This window comes from Myotis nattereri, assembly GCF_964212035.1.
Source record: "Myotis nattereri genome assembly, chromosome: 14".
NCBI lineage: Eukaryota > Metazoa > Chordata > Mammalia > Chiroptera > Vespertilionidae > Myotis > Myotis nattereri.
The window spans coordinates 33,372,060-33,389,106 of record NC_138089.1 but is presented as its reverse complement, the minus strand read 5'-3'; the positions used below and the strand labels follow the sequence as shown (position 1 = coordinate 33,389,106).

General features: G+C 36.4%; 1 protein-coding gene across 1 annotated transcript in view; it reads right to left on the bottom strand.

Annotated features, from left to right (window-relative positions):
• STAG1 (STAG1 cohesin complex component) overlaps positions 1 to 17,047 on the bottom strand; it is a 345,726-nt gene that overhangs the window by 38,388 nt on the left and 290,291 nt on the right. Inside the window, exons 21-22 of the mRNA XM_081106167.1 lie at positions 15,340 to 15,427; positions 13,697 to 13,777 (exon numbers count right to left, since the gene is read on the bottom strand). Of these exons, the coding sequence (XP_080962293.1) occupies positions 13,697 to 13,777; positions 15,340 to 15,427 (169 nt within the window). The remainder of the gene's footprint in view (positions 1 to 13,696; positions 13,778 to 15,339; positions 15,428 to 17,047) is intronic.

Genomic DNA, 17,047 nt, shown 5'->3' with positions numbered 1-17,047 from the left:
AGGTAATCAAATGAGACAAATTAAGTGCTAACTGGTAAACCTCCTAGTATTCAAAGGATGAATGTTCACTGTTCCATTGCTAGTACCTAGAATAGTGCTTGGTACATGGCAGGTGTTTGTATTTACTGAATGATATGTAAGTACACAGACGATACCACAACCCTAGGAACAAATATGTAATGTGTTCATCTTATCAAAAAATAAATAGAGCTTAAAAATGATGCTAGGAGGTATTAATGTTCCTTTATTCTCTTAAAATTCCTGGTTAATGTGCAAAGAAGCAGCCTAGGGAATCACCTATCTTTGGAGTTAGAGGCAAAAGATTCCTTTAAAAGTCAATCATAAAACAAATATGAATTATGGAAAATGCTAAGGTAACAGTTGAATTTGAGAGATGATTACTTGCCAGTTCACCTGAAGAGTTGTAAATTTAATATCATAACTAAGTAAGCAGTCTACTGATGACTAATCAGTAGTAATATTTTAAGAAGAAACTGAAAATTGGAAGCAACCAAGGAAACAGAAGCTAGAGGCCTTCTTTAGCAGTAAAGTTTGGATACAACCTAAATATTATTTGAGTCCTCCAGAAAGTTAATGTAATTATAATTAGATTCTGTGGATAAAAAAAGGGTTCTCCAATAAATCTGACTGCAACTAACCTCACAAGGTGATTTGATCATAAATTCCTAACTGCAGATCTTGGTAGGTATAAAAAAGCCCTGTGGGGTTGTGGGGTTTGTTCTTGTGTACCTAGGCTAACACACCTTTGCAATGCCAGAGTAACCCTCTTTTCAGGTCTCCAAAGTGTAACCATCTTCAAGGCAGCACATAATCTTGTCAACCATCCTATAACCCAATCATACAGATTCCACTCCCTTACCCCCAGTTTTGCTTTATCCCACACCTTTATGTAGTCTTTCATAAATTCCCACCTTGATTCCAAATGTATAAACAGAACTGCAAAGCCGTAGTCCCCAGGTGCATTTAAAATAGTGTTTCCTGATGTGTCCTTGGTTTGGTTCAAATACACTCATAACAATTTTCTACAGGGCCCTAGCTGGTTTGGTTCAGTGGATAAAGCATTGGCCTGCGGACTGAAGGGTCCCAGGTTCGATTTCAGTCAAGGGTACATGCCCGGGTTGCGGGCTCAATCCCCACTAGGGGGCATGCAGGAGGCAGCCGATTAATGATTCTCATCACTGATGTTTCTATCTCTCTCCCCGTCTCCCTTCCTTTCTGAAATTAATAAAAATATATTTTTAAAAATTCACTACAGGTTTGGACCTTCTTACAACAACAACTGCATTGAGAGAAACACAAATACCAATAGGTTTAGGTAAATGTGCAGATACTGCATATTTAACAGAGTTAGCTAATCTCATAGAGTAAATCCCTTTGAACAGGTGGGAATTTATGTTTCCTGTGGACTTTGAAACACTGCTTTTATTCACTCCATGATTTTTTACTTCATTGTGCTGAGATCTTACTATATTTCATTTGACTTAAATAGAATTATGATTGCCAAAACAGGGCCAGTTTTTGTTGTTGTTATTTTTAGATTGGTGTTTCTCTTGTGCTCTTGATTCTTATTTTTCAAAGGGCATTAAAAATAAAGCTTACTCTATCAAACTTGTAATTTAATACTAGAGTTTTAAAATGGCAAATCCTGAACCTCTTTAAAAAATTTGAGGCCATGGCTGGGTAATTCAGTAGTTAGAGTGTCATCCGGATGTGCCCAGGTTGTGGGTTCGATCCCGGTCAGAGCACATACAAGAATCAACCAATGGCCCTGGCCGGGTGGCTCAGTTGGTTAGAACATTGTCCTATACATCAAAAGGTTGCAGGTTTTGAGTCCTGGTAAGAGCACATATCTAGGTTGTGGGATTTGTTCTCTGGTTGGGGTGCTTAGGGAGGCAACTGATCGATGTTTCTTGTTCCATCAATTTTTGTTTCTCCCTTTCTCTCTCTACCTCTCCCGTCCCCTTTCTCTCAAATCAATGAACATGTCCACAGGTGAGAAAAAAAAATCAACCACTCAATGCATGAATAAGTGGAACAACAAATTGACGTTTCTCTCTCTCAAACCAATACAAAACCAAAACAGATATTAAAGGTAAGACTGCCTCTTAAAAGCCACCTATTTCAATATGATTATAGTAGTCAGTGAGAAAAGAGAATTTCATTCCTACACACACAAATATGTGCAGATTTTAAATGGGTGATTCCTTTTCATTTTGTACCACAATTTTGTGTGTCTAGAGGAAGACCAAATTTAGCTGTTTTTTTTTTTTTTTTTGTCCATAGCTAGGAAGTACCATTAAGATAATCCTAGCCCTAGCCGGTTTGGCTCAGTAGATAGAGCGTCGGCCTGTGGACTCAAGAGTCCCAGGTTCGATTCCGGACAAGGTTCGATTCCCTTTTTTCATAATAAAAAAAGGGGCACAAAACTATTCTAGTTACCTAGAATAGGCAAATAGGGTAATTGACAAAGTGTGGTCAACAAGACCAAGGGGTTACCTTACTAGGCCAGGGATTGGCAAACTTTTTGTGTAAAGGGTCAGACAGTAAATATTTTAGGCTTTGTAGGTTTTACAGTCTCTGTCCCAATTACTTAACTCTGCCACTGTACCAAGAAAGCAGCTCTAAACAAGACATAAGTGGCCCTAGCTGGTTTGACTCAGTGGATAGAGCGTCGGCCTGGAGAATTCCGGGTTCAATTCCGGTCAAAACCACATGCTCCAGTTGCAGGCTTGATCCCCAGTAGGGGGCGTGCAGGAGGCGGCCGATCAATGATTCTCATCATTGATGTTTCTATCTCTATCTCCCTTTCTGAAATCAATAAAAATATAAAAAAATAAAATAAACAAGACATAAATGAATGAGCATGACTGTATTCCATTAAAACATTATGTAGGCCAGATTTGGCCCATAGACTGTAGTCTGTCCAGTCTATACCAGGTTATTAAGTTCTTTGGAGGCATAAACTGTAGTGCAAGCATGTCAAACTCGCAGCCAGCAAGGCCTGCGGCCCACTAGCCTCAAGTTTAACATGCTTGATGTATTGGATACTAAACCCGACAAGCTCATAGGAAGCCTGCATGGCGGGACTTACAAAACTGAGACCGAAAATAACCGCATAGGATAGTCTGAATGTAAAAATTCCTAACTGAAAGCGGGTCATGGTGGGTAGTCACATTCTAGGGCAGCCGTGGGCAAACTACGGCCCGCGGGCCGGGTCCAGCCTGTTTGAAATGAATAAAACTAACAAAAATAAAAGATCGTACCCTTTTATGTAATGATGTTTACTTTGAATTTATATTAGTTCACACAAACACTCCATCCATGCTTTTGTTCCGGCCCTCCGGTCCAGTTTAAGAACCTATTGTGGCCCTCGAGTCAAAAAGTTTGCCCACCCCTGTCCTAGGGCCTATAGCTTCATTGACAAAGGGCAATCTTTACCTTAAGTGAGACTGTCTACCTTTTTTGCATCTAAGATAATATACCTTTGAAATGTCAGAGTAATCTTTTCTAGACCTTTCAAGGCACAACTGCCTGGCACCAGAGCAAAAGAATACAGAATTCCCTCATTATCTTTTTAAAAATATATGTTTTTATTGATTTCAGAGAGGAAGGGAGAGGGAGAGATAGAAACATCAATGATGAGAGAGAATCATTGATCCGCTGTCTCCTGCACGCCCCCTACTGGGGATCAGGCCTACAACCTGGGCATGTGCCCCTGACCAGAATTGAACCCTGAACCCTTCTTTCTGCAGGCTGATGCTCTAGCCACTAAGCAAAACCGGCCAGGGCTCTCGTTATCTTGTTCCCAAAAACCATCTCTATGTCCTATGAAAGTTAATTACTCTGTACCTAGCAATGTAAAATATGTTTCTCTATTTTAAGATTTTATCCAATCCCAGATATTTCCCCATTTTGCTTTCTCCTGTCCCCTTAATATACTACCAATGATTTCATGTAACCCTCTGTGAGTCTCCTCCTTCTATTCTAATGTATAAAACAAGCAGCAAAACTTTCTTCTCTGGAGCATATTTTCAATCCGTTGAGATTTTGCTTCCCGGTAATTATTCTCAGATTGGCTCAAATAAACTCATAAAAATTCTCTACAGGTTTGGACATTTATGTCAAAAGTGTTCTATTTATCTCTACTTAGCACAATTACTGACACATAACGAGGCTCATTAAATTATTTTTCAGCTCAACTAAGTCAGTATCCATACTAAAAATGATAAAAACAGATGGAACTAAATTCATTCATTGGGGACACATCAGTGACCAAGAGACAAGAAGCCTTTCCATTGTAGTAGGATAGACCCTATGCAATACCTTTCAAATTGCTTTCTTATATGAATAACTGCTGTTAGCTTCTCTTTCTGGCGGGGAGGGGGGGTGGTAAGGGGGGTGGAGGGCAGGTAGGGAGAGTGTGCTACTTTCGTGAACACACAATAAAATAACTATTGAATATTTAACCCCAAATGTAATACCTAGTTTTCAGTGTTGTTGTTGTTCTTGACTATTTGAATCTCCACCTGCTGACTCCTGTCATTGTCTCAAAGGCTAATCCACTCACTTATGATTCAGGAACCCTTAAGCTGCCTACTGTAGTTCCAAAACATCTTCTGATTTCTCTTTCCTGTAGTGTACAAAGATGAAGAAAGATAAAGGAGGAATCAGAGGGACAGGGGAAAAGTAGTAACTGTTAGAATCAAAGTGAGAGAACTGAATTCCCAAATTATTCCAACATACACATGGAGGACAAAATCTATGCTGTTGTATCCCAAACGTACACTAACTCCTGAGCATGTTTACATAGTCCTATAGCCTTACATGATAATAGTTCACTTAGTATCAATTCTTGTTTTTGGTACAAGAGAAGATTAGACTAGGACTATAATTTAACGCCATCAGAACAACAGCTATTGTTCACTGAAACACTTCTTTCTTTCTTTTTTGTTAATCCTCACCTGAAGATATTTTCCCCATTGATTTTTTTAGAGAGTGGAAGGGAGGGAGGGGGGTAAAGAGGGAGGAGAGAGAGAGAAAGAGAGAAAGATTAATACGAGAGAGACACCTTAATTGGTTGCCTCCTGAACGTGTCCAACCAGGGCTGGGGATCGAATCTGCAACCCAGGTACTTGCCCTTTACTGGGAATCAAACCCGCGACCCTTCAGTGTGTGGGCCGACACTCTAACCACTGAGAACACCAGTCAGGGCTATGAAACGAGTTCTTTCAATTTAATCTTCCCAACAACCCCATCCAACAGTGAATATCACATATTAGGAAAATAAAGTTCAGTGGTGAAGTAACTTGCTTATCTTTATCAAAGTTGGTAAGAAATGGAACCAAAATTCAAACTTGGATTTAATTTTGAAGACCATGTTCCAACACAAAAAAATGCTGGAAATATACACTATTTATAACTGGGAGATATAATAAATATATATATACATATATACATATACATATATATATATATATATATATATATATATATATAGAGAGAGAGAGAGAGAGAGAGAGAGAGAGAGAGAGAGAGAGAGACAGACAGACAGAGAGAGACACAGCAATAAGAAGTCACTTAACAAATACCTAGTAATTATATATAGAATGGCCACTGAGGGAAAAACATTTCTAAAAAAACCTACTTAGGAAGGAAAATGCATTTCTATATCACTCAGGGGATATTAAGACAACTATATCTTTTCTACTCAAATAAATGGTCTGACAAGAAAGTAAACTTCTTTTACCATTAATTTGGCAGAGAAAATATCCAATACCTGTACAAGAAAGAAAGAAGTTTTATGTTTTGTTTAAATTGTTAATGTTGCTTTAGACCTCTAATAAGCTCAGTTAAAACACATTATTACTTTATAATAATTGTCATTTAGAACAAATCTTTTCAGTCCTGGCTCATTACTTAGATCATGAGGTATTAAATATCCTAAGGTGTCTGAGTATTAAGGTGCTTTCAAGACCTGTGTAAGTAAAAACAGCATCCAACTGGACAGGCTAGTGAAACTGAGGCAGCCTTAAGGGATAGAAGGGTATTCCCTATCAAATAGCAACTCCAAGACTGGAAGCTCAGGAATAGGCAGGTTCATTACAAAGCATGGCATTTATATATATACTAGAGGCCCAATGCACGAATTTGTGCATGGGTGGGGTCCCTCGGCCTGGCCGGAGGTCGGGCCAATCAGGGCTGTCTTGCCCAGTACCAATGTGGGGAGCGACTGTGGGAAGTTGGCTGGCCCAGGGAGGTTGGCTGTAGGAGCACACTGACCACCAGGGGGCAGTTCCTGCATTGAGCATCTGCCCCCTGATGGTCAGTGTACATCATAGTGACCGCTCGACTGCTCATTTCCTCGACCTGTTGTAAGGTTGCTTAGGCTTTTATACATATAGATGAATATACATATATATACACACACAAATATATATTTAATTGATTTCAGAGAGGAAGGGAGAGGGAGAGAGAAAAAACATCAATAATGAGAGCAAATCGTTGATGGGATACCTCCTCCACACCCCCTACTGGAGAATGAGCCTGCAACCCGGGCATATGCCCTGACCAGGAATTGAACCATGACCTCCTGGTTCATAGGTCAATGCTCAATCACTGAGCCACTGTGGCATGTTGGAATAATGACTTGTAAGTTCTTTTCTAAATTGAACATATTTACTTCTGGCTTCCAAAGATCTTTTTGAATTTTAGAGTTGGATAAAATCCGAAGAAGCTCAGAATTTGGTCTAAACTCCTATCTACTTTTGTATTCCAGATTTAAAAAAAAAAATTCTTAGCACTAAACAAGAAATGGATATAAAACAAGACTTGGATCTTTCACCTCTAACCTTCCTAGATCAACCAATCAGGCAGTTGAGGTAAGATATAATATTAACAAAAACACAATTATCAAAGAACAACTCTGAAATCATGAACTACTCATAGGGAAGGCTTAAAACTAACTAGTTATTGAGCATAGAATTCTCAAGAAATAAAAGGTAATGGGAAAGATTCTAGAAAAAAAGAATAAAGTAAAATGGTTATAACATTGCTAAACATTTTTTCCTAGAGGGATAGCCATTATTCCCACTCTTGGTCCCATTCCCTCCCCGCTCTGCAGGCGAAGAAGTGGTACCTGTATTTTGATATTATAGGAACTTGGGGCAAGGACCTGAGCAAGCTATCTCATTCTTATTCATTGACATTCTAAAGGACTGGGGAGGGAAAAGGAAAGGGGGAAGTATAAAAAATAGTCTGTTGATTATTTTATATTTGAGCCTATTTCTAGTACATTTCTAGGAATGTATGCTTATATGAAGAACAGCAAGGTTAAGTGTATCTCCTCATGAGTCTGGCCACCTTCACCCTAACAATGCTCTTCCCCAGTCTGTTTAGAGGTTAAACAAGCTGGAATTTGCAGAGGAGACCCTTCAGTTAAGAAGGCAATGGAACAAATTTTACAGCTAAACACCTCAATGATAATTTGACCTGTAGCTACCTGAGGGATATTGACTTTCTTTAATTTAAAGGATTAGGAAAAGGGTCAGGATCCAGAAGGCAAGAATGTTTGCCCCAGGTCCTCCCTACTGCTGTCTAGAATAGAACCATGCAGGGTAAGGCTAAGAACACTGCAAATTTAAGATTACAGAGAGTAGGACAGCTCCTCCCAGTAGGAAAAATAAGTTCTAGATCCCCAGGCCAAAAAAGGCAATGGGGCATTATTTTAGCCCTAACTCTTATTTACCTGGCTCTTTAAAAGTCTTTGTATATGTCCAGAAGGAGCTGAAGAAGAAGGATGTTTTCTGCTAGAGAGAAACTGAAGGCTGCTTCTACAGGACCAGCACTAGGGGGCACCGGAACAAAGTATACTGAACATGACCTGTGAGACTGCCAAAGAGCTTCAACTCTGGAAATTAGGGGGAATAGAGGAAATACTCAATGATGAAACCCAGTGCACTTAGATTTCAAATAAAGATCTAATCCTGTTCTTGATATAGTCTTCTCATATATTCATTTTATAAAATACTGTTTACTGTTTAGTTAAATTATAATTTGAATTTAAACTTCAAATATAACTACCATTCATATGATAGATTCGAAAAATAAATTTTAGAACATACTGTCTAAAAAACAACTTGGCAATATGTATCAAACCTTAAAAGTATAATCTTTGACCCACAAATTCCATTTCTAAGACTATAAGATAAAACAATTTAAAACACGGAACAAGCTTTTGCACCAAAATGCCGATCATGGCATTAATTTTATTAGTTAAAAAGTTTACAACCTAAACATCAAAGAGAGTAGAGTGGTATGGTAAAATTAATTACGGTATAGCTATACGATGGACAAATGCATACAGAAAAAATATCTATCGACATTTCTTTTAATAACTGAAGGAAATCCCATGTTAATTGAAGAGGAGACATAAAATTGTATATACATTATGATTTCAATAAGATTGAAAAATATGTAAAAAGAAAACACTAAAAGAAAATATACCAAAATATTAACAGTGGTTACCTACAGGTAGTAAAATCAGGACAATTTATTTTAACAATGAACATGTACTCAAGAAAGAAAGCCCAACTTTATGAAAAGCACTTTACCTTATATTTTACACCAAAAACTAACACATATAATTTATTAACTAAAGATGGCAAGTGACCTCTTCAGAGATTTACCAGTAAAGGAGTTTCTATAAATGTACTAATGAGTAGAGAAAAACAGTGGTCAGCTGGTTAGCTCCTTCACTAGCTAAATGGCTCATTCCATATTATTAACATAACTAGAGGCCCAGTGCATGGAATTCGAGCACTGGGGGGGAGGGGGAGAGGAGGATCCCCTCAGCCCGGCCTGCGCCCTCTCGCAGTCCAGGAGCCCTTGGGAGATGTCCAACTGATGGCGGGGAGTGGGCCTAAGCCATCAGTAGGACAGCCTTAGTGCTGTTGCGGCGTGAGCCTGGCTTTTGGCTGAGTGGCGTTCCCCCTGTGGGAGCACACTGACCACTGGGGGGCATCTCCTGCATTGAGCATCTGCCCCCTGGTGGTCAGTGTGCATCATAGTGACCGGTAGTTCAGCCACTCGGTATATTTGCATATTAGCCTTTTATCATATAGAATACTTCAAGCATGTCAAATTCATGGGCCACGGGCTGCATGAGGCCCACAACGAATATTTTTGTGGCCCAGCCAATAAAACGAAATGTAAGAAACGTTTTAATAAAAATTTCGTAACTTCATTTTTACAATATTCTGTAATACATAATTATTAATAACGAACTACAATGTTCGCTAATGACTGATTATTATATACAATCGTGTTGCATTCATTTCCCTTATGCGCCTTACGCGTAGGTGCACCATTTCTCTCTACTAATACTAGCAGCGAATATTTTAGCAGCTGATCGCCCCATCATTAGCCTTGAACTGACTTGTTTGGTGTGCGCAACAGGACATATTTCATTTTAGGAGAACAAGAAAAACAGGTTTATCTGCGTTGTTTATTAATTTGTGCAGTTATTCAGTGTCTGGTAAGTTAATGTTCAAGAAAAAAATACTACTTTTTATTAAAATGTTCTATTTTGTTAACGATTACTCATTTATTTCAGCCCTTTGTATTCAGCATGTTTCTATCGAAATAAACCTAGGTTTCTTTGAAAATTGAAGCTTTTGTTTTTTTGTGGCACACATAAACTTAAACCTTGTTTATTTGGCCCATGTTAGCCTTTGAGTTTGACATGCTTGAAATACTTCAACAACAGAAATATTAATTAATGCAGTAAGATTTTCAAGTTGTCTATAAATAATCAACATTGTAAATTAAATATTTAGACCCCAAGAGCCTACTGAATTACTTTTAAATTTTAGAAAACCGAGGGGAAAAATATTTTAGGTGCATCATTACCAAAGTCCTCCATATGTTTTAACTTTAAACCACTGGCATTACAAAATAAGCCATTTAAAACCATAGTAACTTTTCATTCAAATGCCTTTATAGATACAGAATGATGAAAAAAAAAAAAAGGCTATATGACATAATTTTTCAATATACCCAACTGATTAACAGACATTTGGATTTAGTGAGGAGTCAATCAACATGCCAGCCTTTAGAAAATAATTTTTAAAAAGCCACAATAAAACTCTCTAGAACAAGTTGTATTAAAAGCTTAATAATACAAGAATTTAAAGAATGTTAACAGAAAAACAACTAGATTGAGTGAGATTCAAAAGACTTATAGTTTTAGGCAAGCCTAATTTTTCTAAGTAATCAGGTTCTTTATCTGTAAAATAAGACTATGGTAATATCTACTTTATAAAATGAAGATTTAATTAATTTAGAGCATTTATATTAAAGTGATTTACAAAATGACCTCTGAACCAGGAGGTAACATTTCAATTCCTGGTCAGGGCATATGCCCAGGTTGCCGGCTTGATCCCCACTGGGGGGCATGCAGGAGGCAGCCGATGGATGGTTCTCTCTCATCATTGACGTTTCTATTTCTCTCTCCCTCTCTCTTCCTCTGAAATCAATAAAAATATATATTAAAAAATAGTAAAACATCAACAGTGTTAATAACAATCTCCCCCTGTAGGCCTTATCTAAAAAGAACAGGTTTCATCAAATAATTTCTAAATTCTCTGATAGCTCTAATATTACATTTATAAACAAAAGAATAATGCTATTATTGCAAATAAGATATAGAACACACTAAGCATTTTTCTAGTATTCAAGTTCAACAACTGTGAATTATATGTGATAAATCAGACCTAAGTTTAGAATGGAGAATCAAGATGCTTTTGTACTAGTAGTCTTAAAAAATTAATTTTTGTGATAAAATTATCACTTTTAAGAATCACCAACAAAACTACCACTCAAACAGTATCAAAAGGTATAAAGTGAAAAGTAAATTTCTTCTTATGTCTGCCCCCAAAGAATTTCTATTTCCCAGAGATAAACACTGTTAAGATTCTAGTATATCTACCCAGACATCTTTAATATAGCAGTTATTAATCATAACATAGATTACAGAATTTTAGAGACAGAAAAGGTGGCACAATACAACTTTCAATTTTATAAATAAGTAACCTTAAACACAGGTAAGTGATTTTTAAGATTGTTATTAGTATCTGGAAAGCACTTTACAATCGATGTAAATGCTTTGACATAAGTTGTCTGCTTTAAATTTTTCTTTTTATTGCGTTCACTGGGGTGACATTGTTTAACAAAATCATACATGTTTCAAGTGTATAACTCAACAAAACATCTGCATACTGCATCATGTGGCCATGACCCAAACTAAAGTCTCTTTCTGTCCCAATTTATCACACCTTTGCCCCCTTCCACCTAACCCCATCCCTTTTCCTCTCGCTATCACCATGCTGTTGTCTGTGTCTCAGTAATATAAGTGGCTTGCCTCAAGATTATCTGCATAACAATATAGTCCTTGGCTAGAACTATAGTTATCAATATCTTATCAATTGGGATGTTAGTAATATAAATTATATGTGTACAAAGCTTATGTATGTGGCTATTAAATTTTCGAAGATATCCTATATAGAAAGCTTGAAAATTCCTAATCTAGTAATTATTATATGAATCATTAAAATAATTGTTTTAAAAGAATCTTAGCAATGAAAGATTAATTTTTTTTAAGTTTGCATGTATCTTGAAGATTCATGCTTTTTAAGATTATCACTTAGAAAACCACTTTATAGACACAACTGAACACAATAATTACTAAATATATTTTGAAAGAAAAATTATCAACAACTTCAAAGTGAGAATAACTTGAAAGACACCTATGTAAGAATTTCACTTATTATATAAATGAACAAAAATCTATAAATAAAAATCAACCGAATAATGAAAACACCAAAAACATGCTATAGCACCCTAGCTAGTTTGGCTCAGTGGATAGAGCATCGGCCTGTGGACTGAAGGGTCCTGGGTTTGATTCCAGTCAAGGGCACGCGTACCTCTGTTGCAGGCTTCCAGCCCTTGTTGGGGTCATGCGGGAGGCAACAGATCAATGTGTCTCTTTCACATCGGTGTTTCTGTCTCTCCCTCTCCCTTCCACACTCTCTAAAAATCAATGGAAAAATATCTTTAGGTGAGGATTATAAAAAAAAAGAAGAAAAAAAGATGCTATATCATTGTTTCTAGCATAAAAGAAATCAGTGCTGGCCACAAAATCTGCATTGCTCTCCTTGCAATGACAATCAAAAAATCTGTGCCTCAGATAAGCAAAATGACCTCAGTGGGAAAAAAAAGAATACAAAACCAACCAGAATAAATTAGAATAAAAGTTAATTGTGTGTAACATATAATAAACTCTTATCAAAATTTAACTTACATATATTCAATCTCCGTTAATTTTACCAAATTAACGAACATTTTAAAAAACATGAGGATGTAATGCAATTTTCAAGTGGCTTTGGTTACTACAAAAGGTTAATTTTAGTTTTTGCTTATCAAGACTAAATTGTCAATAAAATAAAATAAAAACAACCAGGAAGCTAACCAATATATCACTATTCTTCTAATTAAGAACAAAAAACTCCAATTACTTTCTAAAGGCAGTGAATTCCTCAAACTTTTAACCATAAGGGTAAAAAAAAAATCTTTCTGAGAAAAAAAATGCTTCCTATCAAGTTATTGATTCTGTATAGAAATGTATTATTGACCTTCTTTATTGGTTGAACAGCTTCTGTTTTGTTAAGATGAGGATATGTAAACATCCTAATATTGTGATTTGGTTCTTTATCAAGCGTTTGCTCTTTACTCATATGTTCAAGCCACTCTCATTTCAAGAGCGATATAGACTTTTTAAATCAAAATCTCGTTTTTTATTTTTTAATGGACCACTGAAGTAGTATAATTTTAGGGTGAAAACCTGTGTGAAAGCCAGCTCATGGTTATACATCTTACTGGGACACCTGTTTTCTCCCTTTTAATCAGTGACAAATTTAAGACATGCTGTTTTCCTTGTATTTCTCCATTCATGGAGCTGGTGTGGGTTTATTTCTAATTTACCCTTGAGCTGGGAGTAGCTCTTTAGGACCCCAAATTTTCAGGGAGATGTGCTACCTGTGAGACATTCCACCTTGGGAGGGCCTTATAATTTGTCTAGATTAGAAAAGATCCTTAAGGTTAAGTAGGCTTCAGTGCTTTGCCGACTCTCTTGAATACTGGTTCCATTTAATATCTGGTTTGTACCTTTATGTTTTGCATGGTCAGTCAAAAATTAAAAGTTGAAAAAAAATTATCCAATAATTTGAGTTGTTTTTAACAGGAGTGTTGTTCAGTTTGAGTCCCAAGGTGCCATGAAGTCAAAACTGAAAGCTGCATACTATTATCTCCCAATATTACTCTATTTTTTTATAGCATGTTACCGATCAGACCTCTTTTGGTTTCTACAATGGTTATTTCCTATAAGAATTTTAACTTTTGTACAAATAAAAGTATATATCTATTGCTTGAACACCGGTTATCTTCCAAAAAGATAAAATACACTTACTCACAGGATAAAACAAAAATTGATAACAAAAAAATTATTTTATATTTTAGTCAAGATAATTTGCTGTAACTAATAACAATAACTTATTAAATATAAACGAATGGAGGTTATTTTATTTTAGTAGTAACTCTTCTGCCTATAGAAACTCTTACTTACTTTGGAAGGAGAACCATCAGTAATTTTCACCAACTGCCAAAGAATCGAGTAATGGGAACACTGCAATGCCTGTACGACTATCTGTATCAAATAAAAAAATTCAAACAAATGAGACATAATTTACATTTGTACAGCTTATATCATACAATATGTATCATAGCTTATAGGCCAAAAGTTTTATAGAATTAAGGAGCATATATAAAATAACATTTGGTAAAAAAAAAAAAAAAAAGAAATACATCATCCTAGAGGCATAAATGTATGGAAATTTAAAATAATAACCATTTAAAAAAAAAGACACTATTACCAAATGTTCACTGTCTGAACTCTGTTCTTAAAACAGATATTTATGCCAAAACCGGTTTGGCTCAGTGGATAGAGCGTTGGCCTGTGGACTGAAAGGTCCCAGGTTCGATTCCGGTCAAGGGCATGTACCTGGGTTGCGGGCACATCTCCAGTAGGAGATGTGCAGGAGGCAGCTGATCGATGTTTCTCTCTCATCGATGTTTCTAACTCTCTATCTCTCTCCCTTCCTCTCTGTAAAAAATCAATAAAATATATTTTAAAAACAAAATAAAAAAACAAAACAAAAAAACCACACAGATATTTATTCAGTATCTAAGCCTAGTGCTAGACACAGGGGCTTAAAAACAAACATATTCCCTCATCTCAGAGAACAATCAACTGAAAAGACAAATTAGTAACAATTATAATAATTTAATAATTGGTCTGATAAAGTATACATACATGGGGTAATGTGTTGAGGGGAGAGAAGAGGAACTCACATGTTAGCCAGGAATAGAAAGTGATAATGGTTAGGAAAAACTTTCTAGAGAAGCAAAAATCTATACTAAATCTTTAAAGAAAGATGTAAGATTTAATCTGGTAATAAAGGGAAACATAAGGGAAAGAATAGAAGATTCAAAGGATGCTTCTTTGATAACTGTGAAAAGATTCATAGAGCATAAACTAAGACTAACTAGATCAGCCCTGGCTGGGTAGCTCAGTTGGTTAAAAGTGTTGTCCAGATATGCCATGGTTGCAGATTCCATCTCCAGTAAGGGCACATACAAGAAGCAACCAATGAATGCATAAATAAGTGGAACAACAAATCGATGTCTGTGTCTCCATCTCTCTACCCCTTCCTCCGAAAGAAAGAAAGAAAGAAAGAAAGAAAGAAAGAAAGAAAGAAAGAAAGAGAGAAAGAAAGAGAGAAAGAAAAGGAAAGAAAGAAAGAAAGAAAAGAAAGAAAGGAAAGAAAGGAAAAGAGGAAGGAAAGGAGGAGGAAGGCTAATGCCTAGAGTAATTAATAGCACTCCTTTTCACTTTTAAAAGAACACTTATTTGGACAATAATATAGTCATCTTACCATTTCAAAGAAATACGGATGTTACCCTAAAAATGCTTACCTTAACATAAAAATTTTGAGAACATTATAGCAAAGGTTTCCTATTTTTTTCTGCTTAAACCTGAAGATATATCTATCAGTAACATTTAATCGCTATGGAAAGAATCCTCAAAGAAGGTAGCTACGTTAAAGAATTATCAACTACTTTCTATGAAAGGCTTTTGATAATCCTGTGTGATAGCAAAAAACTTTAGCTTTCTGAAATGAGATAGAAGGAAGACTAGTAAACTCCTACCTGTTCTGGCATAGCTCCATGTTCAATTCCAGTCTTCAATAATCTGTAGCAATTACCAAACAGATCCCATTTTGTGAGATCATGAGCGCTAAAATAAACAAAATGTATTAACTTTATTCTAGAATGAAGGAAATTTTAAACAAAATGACTTTAAGTAAAATAACTTCATTTTCTTGTAGAGTTGAAAGAGATCCATAAAGGAAATGTTTGAGTGCTCATACTTAAGAAGAAAAAAAGAGGGAAATGAGAGGGGGAAATAAAGAGGCGGAGAGAGCTCAAGCTGATATTAGGAATTCATTAAAATAAATCAGTAATAACAAAACTTCACACATTTTAAAATAAAACAAAACGATCTATAATAATAAAAGCTTAATATGCTAATTAGATAGAACGTCCTTCTGGACGACCTTCTGGAAGAAGCTGCGGTGGGCAGGGGCCAAGGCAGAGGCCTGCGGCCACCATGGTGGGCAGAGGCCAAGGCAGCCGCCGTGGCGGTGGGGGCTGAGCCCCTTGTATGAATTTCGTGCATCGGGCCTCTAGTACCATAATAAAAACAAACAAAAAATCTTCACACATTTAAGTGAAGATTACTACAACATGGTCAACCTAAGCTCATATCCCATAGTTTTTTCTCTTCTAGTATAATTTAAAATACATTTAAGCAAATCCTGAGATCACACAGGATTAAGCAAATGTATTTTTAAAAAGATTAGACAAAACCAGGGTAAAGAAAACATGGCAAAGCCCAATAACTTTAGTGTAGCTATTTACATGGGCTGAGGAGTTCTGAATGAGATAATGCTGACATTTTAAATAGTCATGAGCTCTACTACTAAAAATAGCAGATAATTGGCTGTCAACTTTTATTTTCATACATCTAAATATTTTAAAAAAATAAGTTTGTGTCTCCATGAAATATCAAACAACATATTGTATATAAAAAAAAGGCTTAGATTTTGGACGTTGCTTTGAAATCTTAAGTATTTACTGATGTAGGCCTACACCTAAACATTCTTTTGACAACAAAGTCCTCTATTTTCCTTTCTTTATAGAGAAGATAAGCATGTCTTATTATAAGGGACATGCAAATTACAATTTGAAAATGATACTTATTTCCTTGAACAAGCCTTTTGTCCTTATTCAAATCCAACTGCTCTGTCTACATAAAACAAGAATAATTCAGAAATAAAAGCTCACAGAAATAACTTTCATGGCTTTCCCCAAAACATGTTTTTTTCCTATTTAGTAAGACTTTAAGAAACTATCCATTGAAAATTATACTTCTGAAATGCTAGCTTACAGAATAAGCTCATCAAATTTGTTAAAAATACAATTAACTTAAACCTTTACAGTGTGCACTTATTACAGGGAATGAGAAATCTTACTCCTTAAGTAACCATCCTATATAATAAAAGCATAATATGCAAATTGACCAAACGGCTGAACAGCAGAATAACAACAACCATCTGGACGACCATCCGGGACCATGCTATGACACCCACTGGCACCAGGCCAGCCAAGGTAGTTGCAATTCAATTGGTCGGGAGCCCAGCCATCACCCCATGATAGTCCGCAGAGGGAGGCCTAGGCAAACGGCCGGCAGGGCGATCAATCGGGGGGCTCCACGATCACCCTGTAGAGGGAGGCCACGCCACCAACCAGCGGGCTGCTTCCCTCTGCGAGGGAAGCCCCGGTCCTGGGTGCCAGC